The 19,088-nt window shown below is 36.8% G+C and overlaps 1 protein-coding gene across 1 annotated transcript; it reads right to left on the reverse strand.

The window, feature by feature from the left end:
• Positions 1–8,028: 8,028 nt before the first annotated feature.
• LOC143560544 (putative ADP-ribosylation factor GTPase-activating protein AGD11) lies at positions 8,029–15,710 on the reverse strand. Its single transcript, XM_077048827.1, has 8 exons — positions 15,707–15,710; positions 15,525–15,609; positions 15,374–15,449; positions 15,091–15,254; positions 14,726–14,945; positions 8,599–8,715; positions 8,406–8,501; positions 8,029–8,312 (listed from the first exon to the last, which is right to left on the reverse strand). The coding sequence occupies exons 1-8, from the start codon at positions 15,708–15,710 to the stop codon at positions 8,034–8,036; spliced, it is 1,041 nt and encodes a 346-aa protein (XP_076904942.1). The 3' UTR covers positions 8,029–8,033.
• Positions 15,711–19,088: the final 3,378 nt, after the last annotated feature.

The following is a 19,088-nucleotide window of genomic DNA, read 5'->3' on the forward strand; positions in this document are numbered from 1 at the left end:
TGCGAAGGGTTGTTCCTCGGCGGATGTTCCAGCGTGGAACATACACTTCATTGGAATCCGACACTGCAAAAAACATAAGGCAGTTAGGAAAAGATGAAAAAATATATATATAAAATGGGCCAAAAGAACCCTACGCACCTGTAGGGTCAATAACAGGCCGATAGCCGCCAAACCCATCACCTGAACCCAACGGAAATCCATCCAAGAGGTCAGGCTGATGGGAAGGAGGCAGAAGTTGGCGATAAGCCCCATGCATACCTGAAGGTTCGGCCGTCGTTGCCGATGACGGAGGCATGGTAGAAGCCGCCGCGGTCGCAGCCGCGGAATCCGCAGCAAAAGTAACCGCCGGCTCGGTGAAAGATGCGGTAAAAACAGCACTCACAGCCGGCGGCGACGTCATCACAGCTGGAACAGTCGGCTCAAAGGAGTGAGCAACTGAACCAGCGGAAGCAGGCGCAGGCGCCTGGGTCGTCGCCTCAGGTAGGCTGACCAAGCCTACCGTCATTGGCGGAGAGGTACTCCTCTGCGCTCCACCCTGGAATGCGTCAACATCCACGCCTGCGTAAAGAAGATAAGTATTAATGATGGAAAACTATGAAGTTAAAAGATAAAGGAAGTTTGTACTTACGGGTTTTCTTGAGCCTAAATGTACGGAGAGGCGGGGACGAACCCGATGGAGCCGGCCTCTTTGCGCCGCTCACCGTCGTCTTCTTGGGCTCTCCGGAGGTGACAGTCGCAGCCTCCGGAGCGGTGGTCTTATCACCACCGGGATTCCCCGCCACCTCTTCGCTCTCGGTCTCCGAATCAGACCGAGGCGCCGGATCGGCAGTGGAGGCCACCTTCTCCTTCCCCTTCCCGCCGGCAGCCTTCTTCTTCCGCACCAACGGAGGACCATCTGCGGATTCCTCATCAGAACATACGATTAAAGGAATTCCAGCAGAGGTTTCAACATTGAGGGGTCGAGGGTCGAATAGCGCCTTACCTGGCCGCCTGGCGCTAAGGATCTCGTGGCCTAGTGGATAGACCTCCACGAACCGATCCGCCGTTTGTTCTAGGATGGGCAACTCGTTCTCGTCTAGAGCGCGAGTACCCATCCGAGCGGGACCGTCAGCCTCCCGCGGGTTCAGGAGCGACTGCAAGTCGTTCCCCTCTGAAATAAACAGGAAAAAAGTTAGAAGAGATTCTAAATCAACAAAAAGAAACAAAGCATACCGTAAGGAACAGAGTTCGAACCGTATTTGAGGACGATTGGGATCTTATGCGCATCCGCATCCTTCCACACCCGGCTCATCCCCAGCATCACCATCCCGGACTCCGCAAACCGGTAAACCGGAGATTGGACTCGGGATATCTTCGAAAACCATTCCGCCTCCTCGTAGTTGGAGGCGTGAAGGCTGGGAAGTGCTTGCCCGTTCTTAAATTTCATGGCAAGGGGGATGGCGCGAGCGGAGATGTAGAAGAACTCTCGCTTCCACGAGCGAAGACTGCGCTCGGTTGCGCAAATCTTCAAACCCTTAATCCTGGTTATCAACGTGTACCACCCCTGGATGCACCTCCAAGTGTAGAAGGTCATCAGGCGGTCAACATAGGGCTCAATGCCCAGAATCCGGCACACCCACTCGAAGTGCCGAATCTTGGCAATCGCCATCGGGTGCACCTCGGTCAAGTGCACACCGTGCCTCTCAAGGACACGGTAAACAAACTTTGTCAATGGGAACCTAAGATTCCCATAAACAAAGAATGCAGCATAAACCCCGATCTTGCCTCTGGGGGCATCATACACCGTCTGGTGGGGTTCAGGAAACTCAGGCTCGAGAGACTCGAGCATGAACTTCCTGACGATGTACTGATACAGATCACCAGGCAGAGCACACTGGCACTCACCAGCAGTACTCTTGTCATCGGCTGTAGATTCGAGATCACGAGACGACATCTTGCAAAAAGAAAGAAGAAAACGATTTCAAGAGAATGCTCGACTGAAAGATGAGTATTCGCCGGAAATCGTTCTTAAGATGAAGAGAAGAGTGAAAGTGTGGATTACAAAGAACCCTCTCCCTCTTTATATACTAATCGCAATTAATGCGATGCATTTAATGCGGAAGAGAGAGAAATCGAAGGTGCAATGAAACTATGACACGTGGCAAAGAGCAAGCTGGCAACAGCTGTTGACAGGATCCATACCATTAATTTCGCGGCCACGCGCCCGAAAAATCGTGCCCACGCGCCTGAAAAAGCGTCTGGAATGACCATGTACTGTCACGTCACCATAACTTCCTACACGTCCTGACACAGTCAGAAGAAACCGTCGCACGACGTTTCAGAGGTTTGGACTGTTCTTATCCTTTCACCAACTCTTCGAATTTCAAAAAAAAAAAAAAAAAAATTCAAAAAGATTCAAAAGTAAGCGGGAAAAACCCCTTACCTTGGCAACCAGTAACCATAAGACGGGTGCGGGTACAGTGTAAAGGCAAAACCCTTCACATACCTAGCACCCGCAGGGAATTGACGCCAGGAATACCTTGGAAGTAAAGTAACCATAAGACGAGCGCGGGTACAGTGTTAAGGCAAAACCCTTCACATACCTAGCGCTCCGCAGGGAATTGAAACCAAGAAGGATCTTCTGGGCAATGCTTGCGGAAACGGAAATAACATCCCCGCATAGCGGGAACGTCGAGAACTACATTGTTTGAAGCTCCAGAATGGAATTGGTGGTTTTAACATAATTGATCACTATGTTCAAAACTACCAAAACCTCATGGAGAATCCACACAAGTGGGACTCAAGGCTCCTGACTTGCGAGGAGGTTACAGACCTACCCGCATCATACCCAAAGATCAAGCAGGAAAGTCGGAAATTTCTGCAAGTGACAAGGACTTCCGCGGGAAGAATCCCCACCGAAAACCTAAAAACTAAACCCTTTTCAAAACCCCTTGCTAAGTCCAAAAGTTCACCTCACTTATTAATAATTCATGAGAAGAACATTGGACTGGGGGGACTTGAAGAGGTAGGTCCCAGCAGAGCCCAGTTGGACCCGCAAGACTCACCTTGAACAGGGACGTCTGCGCAACGACCAACTGCTCCAGCAGGACCCACCATGCTCAGAGAACCTTACGCGCAGTACGCCAGCTGTACCCGCAGGGAAAGCCTCCCAATGGTGAAGTACCCCGCCTGTTCCCGCAGCTGCGGATACAAGCCATCAGGGAAGGCTACCCGCACTAACAGCAAGGCTACACGCACAAGGCACTAGCTACTTCAGTAGTCACATGAAGGAATGAGCAAGGCAGGAATACTCCCGCCTAAATGAGCCAGTCCGTATGCTTCTGGAAGATCTTTCGTACTATACCTACTAAGGTATGGGCGGAACAGACAATTTGACCAGAACAGCCCATGAACCAATCACAGGGTGACAGCTCACCGACAACAATACGAGGAGGAGCACCCTCTAGTACTGTTTGTCACTATTAGCCGCTGCCTACTCACCAACCCTTACGATGGGACGTGCGCAGCCTACAGTTGGTGGAACAGTGCGTAGCCGGCAGTAAAGGAACAGTGTACAGCCGACCTTTACTGTTGGCCGTAGCCTATCCACCAATCAGCATGGCCTGTGCGTAGTCCACTGTTGGTGGAACAGGAATACTATTCAGCCGGCTGTACCTTCTAGGAAACCTACCTTCGGCTATAAATACTCCAACACCTTGGAATGGTAAGGACATCATCTGATATCTCATCTTATCTAGCAATCTCTTAATATACACTTATATTCAAAGCAATCTAGTCTGATTCTCACGCCGGAGGGTGGTCACAAGGAGGAACCCCCCCCTTCTCAGTGACGAGCTTACGGTGTCTGTTTTGCAGGTCATCTGAAGAACAATCTTCTCTACTGAACCTCATCCTCGTGGGAAACATTACTTAACCCCCAGATTATCTATAATCTGCCCAGGGTTCACTTAGTGTTTCCTCAGGAGATATGTCGGCACAAATCTACTTAAGCCAACATGTGATACACAGTGACAACAAAAGGGTACAAACATGGGAATAAGATCATGCATACCAACTTTGTGAATTTGTCACAAAACATCATGAGTCATAAGATATTTTGATTTTAACTTTTTGTAACAGACAAATACAATAAAATAAGGTCGTATTTAACTTATATTAAATCAAATTAGTACAAAAAAATAAGTAGTTATTGAAAATATAGGAAAACAAGTAAAGTAGTTTACAGTTTATTATTTTATGTTTTAATTTAAAAAACGGATATAACATGTGTTTACTCAGATGAAACAGTTTTATAACATAGCTTCTTTTTATGTATATAATAAATTGAAAAAATTGTCTCAAAAGTAGTGTTTCATTGGGAATGTGATACAACTTTATGGTTGTGTTGGAGTTAAGATGCGGTATGTTAATACGTCTCACTTTTATGGTTGTCTCTAAATATAATTAAATGAAGCTAGGGTTTTAGCCTTTACTTTTTAAGACTTTTATTTTTAAAACAAAATTAATAACTATATGTTTGTAATTTGAAATTTGGATTAATAGGTGTGATTTTAGCGTCGTGTAAAATGAATTAAGTCTGGAAATGTGTGAGAAATTTCATTAGTTATGTATTTGCAAAAAAAAAATGATAAAATCTTAATTTATTTTGAGTGAAAACAAAATAATTTATTTACAACGTCTCAATTTTAAACATCATTTTAGACCACCAAAGTGGTTAAGCCGCTCTACTTAATATGCATAAAATCATATTGTACATAGCTTGTTGAATCGTTGTTGATGGTCCACGAGCGAAAGTCTAATACATGACAACGATTCAACAAACTATGTACAATATGATTTTATTTTCGCTCGTGGACCATCAACAACGATTCAACAAACTATGTACAATATGATTTTATGCATGTCTCGATGATAAAATTTATAGACTCATGTATTAGTTATTTTCATTGTGTGATATGTATTCATCGTTGTGTTTTATGTATTAGATAATTTTTTGATATTTTTTATTATATTTACATATTATTACACAATGGTGTTGTTAGTATTTAAAAAAAAAACACAATAATCAGTTGAATGACACAATGGCGAAAAAAACACATTGACAAAGAGAAAGACACAATGATAAAAAAGACACAGTGGTAAGCAAAAAAGATACAATGATATAATTTTTTTATATTTTTATATAATAAAATAATCCTCATATTAAAGATAAAAAAAACGTTTGTTATTACGGTGAATTTTATTTTTTTTTAAATATCATATGAAAAAATTATAGACGTTTAAAAATGATTGGGGAATTAACATGTGACTTGCATGTTGAGAGAGAAAATGTGTATTATTACTTTTATATATTTTTCCTTTAGTCTCTACTTGACACATGTCAATTAATTATGGTTTCTCATACTTCTTATTTTTGTTGACCTTTGTAGAATAACTCAATCATATTACTTAAAAGATATATAAAATGGGTTCCGTCCATGGCTTTATAGCCTAGTGTCATCTTGGTGGTGGGATAAGGCTTAGGGACCATAAGATCCTGGGTTCAAATCCCACAAAGGGGTTTTCCCAAGATTTATTGGGTTTCTTCCTGAATTGGTGGTTGGGCATTATTGCCTAGTGGAGATGGATATGATCGCGTGGTTCTGCTGGTGACACGATGATACTCCAGTAATCCGTGAGTGGTCCTAATTTGCCGTTCAAAAAATGTATATATATATAAAATGGGTTCCAATTCGGCAATTCACATGTGACATCATCTAAATATACAATTAAATACATTATGAATATATCACATGTGAGTTTCTTTTTAACTTTAAACATCATTACTTGAATTATACATGTGACATGCCATCTAAATATATATTTAAAATATTAAATACGTTATGAATATACCACATGTGAGTTTCTTTTTAATTTTATAAGTTCATTTAATACAAAATATGGGTCATGTTATTATATAAAAAAAATAATAATAAAAAGGGTGAGAATAATTTAAAAGGAAAAAAACCCTCGAAAAAATTAATAAAAATCATAAGAAGTAAAAAAAATGATAACGTTTCTCCCGCCTTACTCGTTCTAAAAGAAAAGCATAATGTTGAAGAAAAAAAAATTATTGTGTCTTTTTGTTTATCAATGTGTTTTTTGTTTATTTTCGTCAGTAATTGTGTCTTTTTTTATATTGTGTTGTCTTACTCCGCATTGTGTCAATCTATTGTCTTTTTTTTTATTTATAATTGTGTCTTTTGTTAATTTTCATCATTGTCTTTTTTCTCGGCTTTGTGTCTTTTCGTCATTTTTTTGGAACAGGAATGATGAGTTAAACATTTTGTTTTTTAAAAGTTTTCCGGTTTTTTTTTTATATTTTGAGTTATGATTTTTTTATTATTATTATTTTTGAACTTTTAGGGTTTTTTGTGTGACCACAAATCATTTTCACACTTTTTATTTTTGTCTTCCTTTTTATTTTAACTTTACAAAATATATACATTTTTACACATGTTAACTTTATAAAATAATAACCAAGTTTTAAAAGTGATTAAATTAAATCACTCAAGTTAAAAAATGTTCTAATTAAATCACTCAATTTCATATTTTATTAAATTATAGTTTTTAACAACTTTTTTTATGCTGATATGGAGCAGTGACGTGAATTTTATTTTTTAAATTTTAGTTTAATTTTTAAAATATAACTACATATATATTGCAAATCCCAAACCCTCGCATCTTCTCTTCAATTACCTTTTTGAGGCACAAAAATATTCGATGAGGCTCAATTTAAAGATTTAGAGACCCGTTTTGGGCAAAATGTGCATGAGTGACTCGAACACTTTTGAAAGATTTTTGTTTGGTGAAATTTTCCCAATTAATATATATATATATATATATATATATATATATTAAAAAGAAGATTCAAATATTAAATCCCTGTCACAAAGTTACTATTTATTTTTATAATATTTTATTAATTATAACCACTAATTCAATAATCATAATTTCATAAATAAAACTAAAAATTTTATTTCTTTTATTACAATTTTTTGTCAACTAATTAAAATATTTTCTTAAACTTTGCTTTCATATTTTTTTTATAGTTTGTCTTTACAATGAACAAAACTTTTTTCATTATTTAAAAATATCCCATCGTCGTCTGGTAATCTACGTTTCAACGTTTGATGCCTAGCCCGTCTTTAAAATATTTTTTTTTTGGGTTACTAATTTGTGTTAACGAATTTGTGTTGGTACCGTTGATATAGACCGAATCTGTGTTGGTTCGCAATGGTAACATGCCGGTCTTTTTGGTTCCACGTATGATAATTTGTTATATTTTGGCGTTGACGGGTTTATTAGTTTCTTTTGTTTAGTTTCGATGTCGTAACTTGATACATACTGACTTCACATTAACTTGCAGCGAGTTTATGATTGAACGGTTTTAATATAAAAAAGGAATTAAAATACCACAAAAGGGTTTTGTTATGAAGTTAGGAAAACCAAACTGATAATCAGTCTTCGTATAATTCATTCTACCTTTACTACACTAGATATTTTTTTTATGTGAGAACCTAAAGTAACGTCATGAAGAAATCGATGTTATACATGGACATGATTATATCATATATATATATATACACAATAATTGTGTATTAACTTTAACTCACACGTCCACTTAGTTACATGAAACTCCTATTTAAATTCACGTCGTATGTATATACTTTCGCGTATCACCTTTTCATCGCACATTGACAACTAAAACACCATCTAGCATAACGCAAAAATTTAAACCTCATAGACACGGATTTAAATTCATTAAAAATGTAAGATGACACGATCTTTTTTAAACGACCAACAAACTTCCTTTGATATATATATCAAAGAGGCAGTTGTATTCACTTCACACCATAAACAAAATGTGCAACATACACAAGAACATTAATCATCCTAATCGCCTTTTAGTAGGAAAAAATACATAAACAACTCGTGATAATCACAATCCATAGAGTTAAGTTTTCGGTCATATATATCTATCTATCAACTTGCTATTGGGATAGGGGCACACATTCAATCTCTATTTCTAGTTCACCGCTTTCAACATTTTGCAGTTGTAGAGCAATTTCTTGCTTTGCCTTCCCGTCCCCCACCGTGATCATACCGAGGGTATACTTGTCTTTCTCTTCCGTCACCTTTTCAAGTTGTTTTGATAACTCGTTGGCGTTACCATTCTCGAAAGCCTTAGCAGCAGAAACCAACGGTCTGATATCAATCTCGGCCTCACCCATAAAATCATCCTCTGTGAACTTGTCCTTGTCGTAAACGCTCTGCAAAAGGGTAAAAGTGTCATTTACACATACTATTACAATGGCAAATATTAATATTTCCAAGAAACTTTCATAAACATACTTTTGACTTACCAGTATTAAAGGCGGGACATCTTCAGGGATTGACAACATTAACCTCTCATTCCAGACAGGATTAAGGTTGTTCTTTATTACTCGGGTCTTTACCGACTGCAGTCAAATGAAATGATCTTCTCATTTTCGCACCGACAGCGATTAATTATGCATCAAAGACAAATACAAGGTTTATATTGAAATTTTGGCTTACTTGGTTTCCCAATGAGAGCATAACATAAGGATCACTACTCCTCACATCTCTAATGGCAAGGTCAGTGCCTCTGACCACTTTGACTTTTATCAAACCAACAAATTCCACCATACCTGCCTATAAGTTCAATATTAAGTTTATTGAAATAATTTAATATTATAACTAAATATCTAGGCTTGTAAATGAACCCAACATGTTCGTGTATTTAACTTTAATCAAAAAACGATCGAACACGAACATTATCTTCGTGTTCGTTAAGAATATGAGTGTGTATGTGTTTGCTTATTTTCGCCTGTTAATAGTATAAACAAACATAAACTAACGAACATAACTAGACATAGATGAACAAGCATAACCAAGCGAACAACAAGTAAAATTAAACGTGAACATCAATCTGTCGGGCCTAGAAAATTAATAAACTAGACTAAATTGTAGTCGGTCTTAAACATTTAACTGAATATTTAAACGGACGAACTTAAACATACACATTTAAACTAACGAACATAAATGAAAGTAAACAAGTGAGCGCAAACGAACAAACTAATGAACATTAATGAACGCAAATGAACGAATATTCACGAACATAAATGAATATAACAAAATCTTCATAAATGAATATTCACGAACGTTCACGAACATAAATGAATGAATGAGACATGTGTTCATGTTCTTTTGTTTAAGCAAATGAACAAAATCTTCATGTTCATTCGTTTAATAAACGAACACAAACTTATTGCCAAACAATTTACAAACCGTTCACTGAGCTTTCAGTTCATTTAGAGGCCTATAAATATTTATCATAAGTTAAATTTTGCAGATCATATTTCACACACTAAACACTTATCAAACCAACAAATATAACTCTATTAGATAAATATTTTTATGTATCTTTTATTATTGGTATATATCTCCTAAATTTGGTCATCTCCTAAAGTCTAGGAAGTTTGTTATTATTCCTTGTATATATAATATTGTTAATAGAGAATTCCATTTGTGGTTGAATATTAAATCTTCTCATGGTATCAGCCAATTAACCTATACTATACTGCCGCCACCCTTCTTCTACCCTGCCCTCCTCTTCCTTCTGCCATGACTCCTTCCTCATTCGATCAATCTCTTCCAATGAACACCCTATTGCATCTTATACCCGTTAAACTATCCTCCACAAATTACCTTGTATGGAAGAGTCACGTGACCCCCGTGTTCGCGTATCAGAAACTCTTACCATCGTGGATGGCTCTTCCCCAAAACCAACAGCCACTATTGTTCAAGACAACAAGGTTATCACCAATCCTGAACTCGCCATGTGGACAGAACAAGATCAGCGTGCCACGATTCTTCTGAACTCGTCCCTTTCGAAAGAAGCGGCGTGCGAAGTGCTCGGCTTATCCACAGCCAGAGACATATGGTTGGCTTTGGAAAACGCCTATAGCAATACCTCCATCGAACGAGCATATACTCTTCGAGATTCTCTTCGCCAGTTAACTAAAGGTACTTCCTCCGTCGCCGATTACGGTCGACAATTTAAATCCTTTTGTGATCAGTTAGCTGCAATCGGTCAGCCGTTCACGAGATGGACAAACTACACTGGTTTCTTTATGGTCTCGGTCCGTCCTTTGAGTCGTTTTCCGTTACCATTAAAGCCATCAAACCTGTTCCAGCCTTCCGCGATCTCATCTCTCAAGCCGAGAGCCATGAAATATTCTTGCGGACCCTTCATGGAACTACCACACCTGCTGCTGCATTTCAAGCAGAGCACGGACGACCTACTTCTTCTTCGGGTCGGGGTCGTGGAAACTATAACTATCGTGGAGGTGGTTCAAGAAATTCACGTGGAGGCCGTGGCCGTGGCTCTAGCAGTCTAACACCACTGTGCCAACTTTGCAGTACATATGGCCACTTTGCAATCAACTGCCCAACCTACACCTTCTCCGCTCGTTCACCTAACGCCGAAGAAGACATTGCTAAAGCATTCCACGCTCAATGCCATGTTACTCACGACACTCCGGATTGGAATGTCGACTCGGGAGCGACTGCTCATATGACTCCCGACACTGCGAATCTTCAGCATACTCACCACCATCAAGGTAATATGCATGTTACCTTTGGTAACGGGTCCTCTCTTCCTGTTACAAATATTGGTACAACATTTATTAATGACCGTTTGCCCCTTCGTGATGTTTTGGTTGTTCCAAATCTTACTAAACGTTTACTATCCATCAATAAGCTTACCTCTGATCTTCCTGTTGATGTCTTATTGTCTCACCCTTTTTTTACTATTCAGGACCGTCACACAAAGCAGGTTCTGGCTAAAGGGCATTGTGAGAACGGGCTATACGTGCTAAAAGAGGGACCCCGAGCTTTTTTTTCTAAACATAGTACTTTAAATAAAGTTTCTTTTGAAACATGGCATAATCGCCTTGGACATGTTTCGTTTGATGTTATTTCTTTGCTACATAGACTTGGTTTTTTATATGTTACTTCATTGTTGCCTAAACCCATTATTTGCAAGTCTTGTCAATTGTCCAAGTGTCATAAAATGCCCTTTGAACTCAACCCAAAACAGTCATTACACCCGTTAGATTTAGTCCAATGTGACTTGTGGGGTCCATCACCAATTGAATCGGTTAACGGTTATCGCTATTACGTTATCTTTGTTAATGATTATTCCCGCTTTACATGGCTTTATCTACTTAAAACTAAAACCGGTTTTTACCCAATTCTTGAGGCCTTTATTAAGTTGGCAGAAACCCAATGTTCTAGAAAGATTAAGATTTTCCAATCCGATGGTGGCTCGGAATTTCTAAATCATACGGTCAAACAAATTTTGCAAAACAATGGCACTCTCCATCGTGTCTCATGCCCATACAAACCCGAGCAAAATGGTCGTGCCGAACGCAAACACCGACATATTGTTGAAACCGGACTCACAATGCTTTTCAACGCCCATGTTCCGGCTCACTATTGGACGGACGCCTTTGCTTCGGCCACTTATATCATAAACCGGTTACCCACAAAAATACTCGATAACAAATCTCCATTTGAGTTAATATACTCACAAGCTCCAACCTATAATAACTTTCGCACCTTCGGTTGCCAAGTTTTCCCGTATCTCCGAAGTTACTCACCTCACAAACTTGCCCCGGGGAGCTTACCGTGCGTTTTTATTGGGTATAGCACTCAATACAAAGGGTACCGGTGTCTTGATCCATCTACATTGCGGATTTACATTACCCGGCATGCGCGCTTCAACGAGTCCATCTTCCCCTTTGAAGGCGTTAAATCCCCTTCAAACCCAACAGATTTGGACCTTTAAAGTTTTCTTGATGATTTTCCCAACCCAACTAATTCACCCGCGAATCAGCCTTCCATTCCCGTTCCTATTTCCACACCTCCAATCCAGCCTCAGACCCATCATACTCCATGTTCCCTTTGCCCTCCACATATGGCTCACACTTCCCCACCCAAGCCTACCAACCCACCACAATATCCTCCAACACCAGCCCATCAATCTCCACCTCCTAATTTAGCCGACCCCTCCCCAGCTATCACACCACAAAATACACCAGATCCAATCCCTCCACCCTCTCCTGTCCACCCATCACCCGTCACCCCTGAAATACCCGTTAACATCACCCACCAACAGCCCGTCAATCAACACCGTATGGTTACTCGTGCAAAAGCGGGTATATTTAAACCGAAACATCAAGCATACCTGGCCTCTTTATCGACTAGTGGATTACACACAACTCTCTATGTTGAATCCATACCAAAAGGGTTAAGACGGCCGCCAAAAACGCTCTTTGGATGGCAGCCATGAATGAGGAACTGGATGCTTTAAAGCTAAATGCTACATGGACTCTTGTTCCACGACTTGCTCATGCAAATGTTGTTGGCTCGAAATGGGTATACCAGATTAAATACAAGTCGGATGGCTCGATTGAACGATATAAAGCCCGTCTTGTGGCTCAAAGGTACTCTCAAATCCCCGGATTAGACTATTCTTACACGTTTAGTCCGGTGGTTAAAGCCTCAACTGTCCGTATCGTTATATCACTTGCTGTTTTAAACAAATGGGTCCTGCATCAACTGGATGTCAAGAATGCCTTCTTGAATGGGTATCTAACCGAAACGGTTTTTATGGAGCAACCACCCGGGTTTGTTAATGGTAATTATCCGAATCACGTTTGTAAGCTCAACAAAGCCCTGTATGGTTTAAAGCAAGCTCCAAGAGCGTGGTTTCAACGCCTAAGCTCCTTTCTTTTAGCCTTCGGTTTCACATGTAGTCGTGCGGATACATCTTTATTTGTTTACAAACAGGGGGCTCACTTAATGTATTTGTTGGTCTATGTGGACGATCTAATCCTTACCGGAAATTGTGAGGATATTATCCATGGTTTTGTGGATCGGCTACACAAGGAATTTGCAATTAAAGATCTTGGAAATCTAAGCTATTTTTTGGGTCTCAAAGTGGCTTACACTACTGATGGTCTGTTTTTATCCCAAACAAAGTATGCCACATACATCCTTCAACGTTCGGAATTGATTCACGCCAAACCGGTCATCACCCCTCTTGCTCCTCATCAGTCCTTCACTTCGGATGGTGAGCCATTTATGGATGCAACTCTTTACCGATCCCTTGTTGGAGCTTTACAATACTTGACAATAACCAGACGGACTTATCATATGCTGTGAATCAAGTCAGTCAATTCCTTCAGGCCCCTACTGTTGATCACTTTCAGGCTGTTAAACGAATCATTCGCTATGTTAAAGGCATAGTTTCATTTGGTCTACACTTTTCTCGTCCTCACAAAAACCTTATTCTTGTATATTCAGATGCTTTGGGCGAGGTGTATTGAAACCAGAAGATCAACTTATGGTTACTCCATTTTTCTCGGTGGCAATCTTGTTTCTTGGAGTGCCAAGAAGCAACCCACGGTCTCTAGATCCAGTTGTGAGTCCGAGTACCGCGCCATGGCAAATACTGCTGTTGAAATTGTCTGGATTACTCATCTTTTACGTGTGCTCTACGCATTGCCACCTGATAGGCCGACATTACTTTGTGATAACAAGAGTGCATTGTTCATGTCACAAAATCCTGTCTCTCACAAACGAGCGAAATACATTGATTTGGATTACCACTTTGTTAGGGAACTTGTTAATTCAGTAAAGTTGTATACGAAGTTTGTGCCTACCAATCTTCAAGTGGCGGATATATTCACTAAAAGTCTTCCGCACGCCTCTTTTGAGACGTTTCGATCCATGCTTCGCCTTGGTCCACCGCCTTGCAAATTGAAGGGGGGTATTAGATAAATATTTTTATGTATCTTTTATTATTGGTATATATCTCCTAAATTTGGTCATCTCCTAAAGTTTAGGAAGTTTGTTATTATTCCTTGTATATATAATATTGTTAATAGAGAATTCCATTTGTGGTTGAATATCAAATCTTCTCAAACTCTTGTAGTCATATTGAAACAATGCAATAATATAACTCTCGCAGTCAAATTTCACACACTAAATATTTATCATAATTCAAAATTTTGCAGATAAAAATGTTTCATGCAAACCTAACCCACTTTGAACTGTACAAAAAATGGCCCTTTTGACCCAAACATACTTTGACATGTTACTAGGCCTGTAAATGAACCAAAAGAACGCGAACTGAGTGTGTCCGTGTTTGTTCGTGTAGCATTAACCGCATGTGTTCATGCTCATTCCTTAAGGAAACGAGCATGTTTGTGTTCATTTATGTTTGTACATTAATAGTATAAACAAATGGTTCATGGACGTAAATGAACAAACATAACTGGAGATAGATAACGAACATTAAAACTTGACCAAATTATAATTAGCCAAAATAATGAAATGCATGTATTAACTATTAACAAACGAACATAAATGAATTTAAATAAATGAGCGTAAACGAAAGTTCATGAACATAAATGAACGAACAAGACATGTATTCATGTTCATTTCTTTAACTAAATGAACAAAAAAGTATTCATGCTTGTTTGTTTATCAAATATACGACCTTCTCTCTGAACGTTTAGTTCGTTTACAGACCTACCCATCACCCAACCTGCCCATTATTCCACCTCTAAAGTTAACATATAAAAGTAATTACCGTCGAGTTACTTTTCTTTGCAGGCTTTTGTTCAACATCTTTTCTTTTTCTGTTGCTGAGAATTGCTTGACCAATATTATGCACACGCATACTACTATTTATATATTTTTTATCCACTACAGAAGTTATACCCGCTGAACTGCAGTGAAACGCTGCTGGATTAAACGGACAAGATAACTGTTCCTCTGTGTTTAAAAACTGTTGCATTTCATACTTTCTCCTGTGTATTATTAATATAGTTCAGAAAAATATATAAAAGATATGCAAGTTTTTTTATTTTTTATTATGACAATTATGAATATTCATTGGGCATAACTATGGTTACAAGTTGCAACTCATTTGCCACCTGTAACACTTGTACTTACCTGATAAAATCAGTACGCTCGTCTATGGAAGAATCGGGTTGTGGTTTTCTACAGTTGTTTGGAATGCTGTCTTCATATTTCAAATTTACTTCAGTGTTTCCACCGAGTTTTATCACAGTATCGACATCTTCTTCGGTCCACTCATCCAGATTCACTGATAATATCTGCAACAATATGTTAAGAGTTGGTTGATAAAAATAGAGGTAGACTTTTTGATCCAGTAATTTATCAAGAAATAAAATAAATACATTAGCATACAATATTATTGTAATGAGGTTAGTACCTTTGATATATGCACTCCAAGGCTTCTATGTACTCCAGAGCACTTGATGCATACAAATGCTCCAAGATTTGCAGATCTGGTTGCGAATTTTATTTGATTAATTAGAGAAAATAATAGATTATGCATAATTAGAAAATATGAATGAACTTACACCCATTTTGGATTTGGAGATCCACAATCTGCACATAATTCATTACCAGATACAGATAAAAAATTTGCCAGCCTCAGGTTTGCACCTAATGAGGAAAAACATGATCACATTAATTGCAATCGAACCAAAATATTTGGATATATGAAATAAGTAGAGTTTGTACATTCGAAACTAGAAGATACGCATAAATCTATACACCAGCATGCACGTCACATCATATGGGCCATATGATAGACAACAAGGGTCTAACAAAGATCTGTTGGTTGGTGCATTACAATACAAGGATCCAATTACATTACAGAGGCTGGTAAGCGGGCAACAAGCTACGCCGCAACTCCCTTTTGAATGGAAAATTAAACCGATCCTACTGAAAACAAAGCTATGGTTCTTCTCCGTCAATGAGTTACTATGCATGACCCGCTGGACTCTTTTCAGAAACACAATAGCTCCGGGGGCAAAGGACCAAATGAATCAAAAGCAAATGAAATGAAAAAGGGTCATACGATGAGTTTCTCAGTGTGGTCACATAAGTTATTTCTGTGTCGGTCATGTGGGTCGTATGGTTTGGTAAACACCACCTTATATGACCAATATGACAGTTTTCGCTTCTCGTACGACACATATGACCAGTTTTGCATGTCATATCCCGTATGACATGACAGTGGTGTCTAAATAGTGTGTCAGTGGAGTTTCTTTAGCCAAACCCTAAAATAAAGATAACCATGAATGACTCTTTTCACAACAATTACATAAACCAACTTTTCATAACCCTAAAAACTCCCTTGAATATCTTAGCCAAAAATCATAACCCTAATATGAAATCACACACAATATAAAATCAAAACAGAAGAAAATAATTGGACCAGCTCATCATTACCCGATGAATCGTTGGCATCTGTCCTTTCATTCCTCGTAGACATTCTTCCTCAACAATCGAAATATATAAACGTGTGCGTAAACATTCGGTTTATCAGCATTTTCACCTGCATTTTACATGGATATTAAATATTGATCACACAACTCTTCCGAAAATCAAAATCAAATTCCATGTTTATATATTTTACCGTTCCGTATAACAGCATATCAGCAACATATATTTAGAATTTTTGTAATCTAACAGGTTTTGTTTCATGAAAATAAAATTGAAATTTCAAGAAGGAAAACGATGATCTACAAATCTAGAATTTTTGTAATTAAATATATATCCAAGATTTTGAAAAAATATTTGCTACTTGTGAAACAAGTGTTGGAAAATTATATATGAAGAAATCTGGATTAACAAAACCTAATTATTAATTGTTGGGTTTTTTGGTTGTTGATCATATTCATGCATGCAATTGCATGTTAATTGCATGGATGATCTCGTGGTGGTTAATTTCATCCTTGGGAGATTACATAATTGCCTTCAAGATTAGTCTCTATTACAAATACACCCTTATAGAATCTAAACTTATAACAAACAAATGATGGTACGTTGTTATGGTTTCAATTTTCGACTAATGATTAAAATTGTTTTCATCGCAATCGACTTGTAACTTAATGGATCTTATCTAACACGATTCGAGATTAGCCGTTTGTTGTTTTAAAGGATTGTCACCACAACAACATATGATCACACTAACTCATTATTAGGTTCAAACAAAATGGGTTAAATACTATGGGTGGATCTTATCTAATCTAACTATACTATTAAAGTAATAAGCTTTAAGTCCATATACCCCCTTCCTATTGGTTGATTCTCATAGTTTTCATTTATATCAATGTCTTCTCTAATTTTCAAGTTAATAAAATAAATCAATAATATATTAAATTAAGATTCATCAATGCTATTAAATTATTATCTTCCCTCTTTCCTTTAATCTTTAATTTTTCATTTTAAATACTTAAATAATAAATAATAATGTAATAATGTAATATTTTAATATTACATTTAGCTAAAAGTGTAAATTTAGATTAATTAAATACGAAATATTATTTAGCTATAGTTTGAATACCAAATATTCAAAATTTCTTTTTGAAAATTTAATTATTTTTTGTTGATTTCATTAACCACCTTTGTTATTTTTTGCTTGATTTCATTCACCGCCTGTGTTAATTTTATAGATTATATATAATAAATAATTTAATTAATTATTTGTTATTTCATCAATAGAATAGATTACGGATAATATATATATATATATATATATATATATATATAATATATAGAGATACCGATATAAAATATTATAATTGTGTTAAAATATTATATTATTTAAATTTAAATAAAATAAATTAAATATGTCAAATTCATAAGGAAATTAGGAAAGGATGACCCATTTTATTTAGGTAAGGTTTAATTACGGATTTGTAAATTTTTAAATTTGATATTCCCTCCTTCCTATTTGAATTAAGTTTTACTATAATATATAATAAATAATTTAATTAATTATCTGTTATTTCATAAATAGAAGAGATTACGGATAATATATATATATATATATAATATAGAGACCGATATAAAATATTATAATTATGTTAAAATATTATATTATTTAAATTAAATTTGTCAAATTCGTAAGAAAATTAAAAAAATTAGGAAAGAATGACCCATTTTATTAAGGAAATTGCGGATTTGTAAATTTTTAAATTTGATATTCCCTCCTTCCTATTTGAATTAATTTTTGTCTAAATTTTGGTCTAAATTTGAATGTAAATTTTATTTAATTAACAATCATTAAGTTTTACTATAATTACGTTAGTTGACCCATTGACCCACTGATTTCATTATAGTCATTTACTTTTAAGAATTAAAATACAAATCTATTGACCCTTTCACCCATTCACTTATTATTGTCAATATATTACAACAATTAGTAACTTTTTATTTTCACACCTTATATGAATTACAATACATACTATATAATTAGTAACTTACATTTTTACATTATGTAATATTGCATTTTACAGAACTACCATTACATAAAATTCAAAAATTTGTAAATATATTATTTGTATTTTGAATCTAATTATGTAACATTGCATATTATTTGAAAATTCATTAATTACGATATCAATTCTATTCTTTCTTACTATAATTTTTTTGAAAATTTTTGATTTATGTTTCTAATCAAGAACATTTATACCTTCCTTCTATAATTTTCTCTACCCTAATTCATTTGGTATAAATATGTACATTTGATAGGCTAATTCTTACACCATCAAGGTACCTTTAGCAAAAACGAGTTGCTTTGTGCCAAGGTTTTTAGTTTTTGTTGTTTATATATCTTCCATTTTCATATTTCATTTTTGTGGCTTAAAATTGTTGTTATTTAATTTTATTTTTTTTTTTGTGTTTTTGTTAAATTTTACTAGCAAGATGGAGCCAACAAATATCACCATGTTGAACCAACTCGATGTTTTTAACAGTGAGTGTATCCTAAAGGTCCGTATTTTGAAACTTTGGCGGCTGAAGGACAACTCAAAGCCCAGGCAAGATTGATCCATCGAAATGATTGTTCAAGATGAAATGGTATTCTTAACACATTCATTAATTTACTATATTATTCATACAACTATTTACTA

This window comes from Bidens hawaiensis, unplaced genomic scaffold (genome assembly GCF_021521415.1).
Source record: "Bidens hawaiensis isolate Kalapana, Puna unplaced genomic scaffold, B.hawaiensis_p1.1 tig00020377_1, whole genome shotgun sequence".
In the NCBI taxonomy this organism is placed as follows: domain Eukaryota; kingdom Viridiplantae; phylum Streptophyta; class Magnoliopsida; order Asterales; family Asteraceae; genus Bidens; species Bidens hawaiensis.

What these genes read in the sequence shown, in the direction of transcription:
- LOC143560544 (XM_077048827.1), bottom strand. An exon ending in TTGGAGTGCATATATCAAAG is followed by an intron (nt 15,255 to 15,373) that starts GTACTAACCTCA and finishes ATATTGTTGCAG; the next exon opens with ATATTATCAGTGAATCTGGA. An exon ending in CAAAGAAAAGTAACTCGACG is followed by an intron (nt 8,716 to 14,725) that starts GTAATTACTTTT and finishes TTGAACTTATAG; the next exon opens with GCAGGTATGGTGGAATTTGT.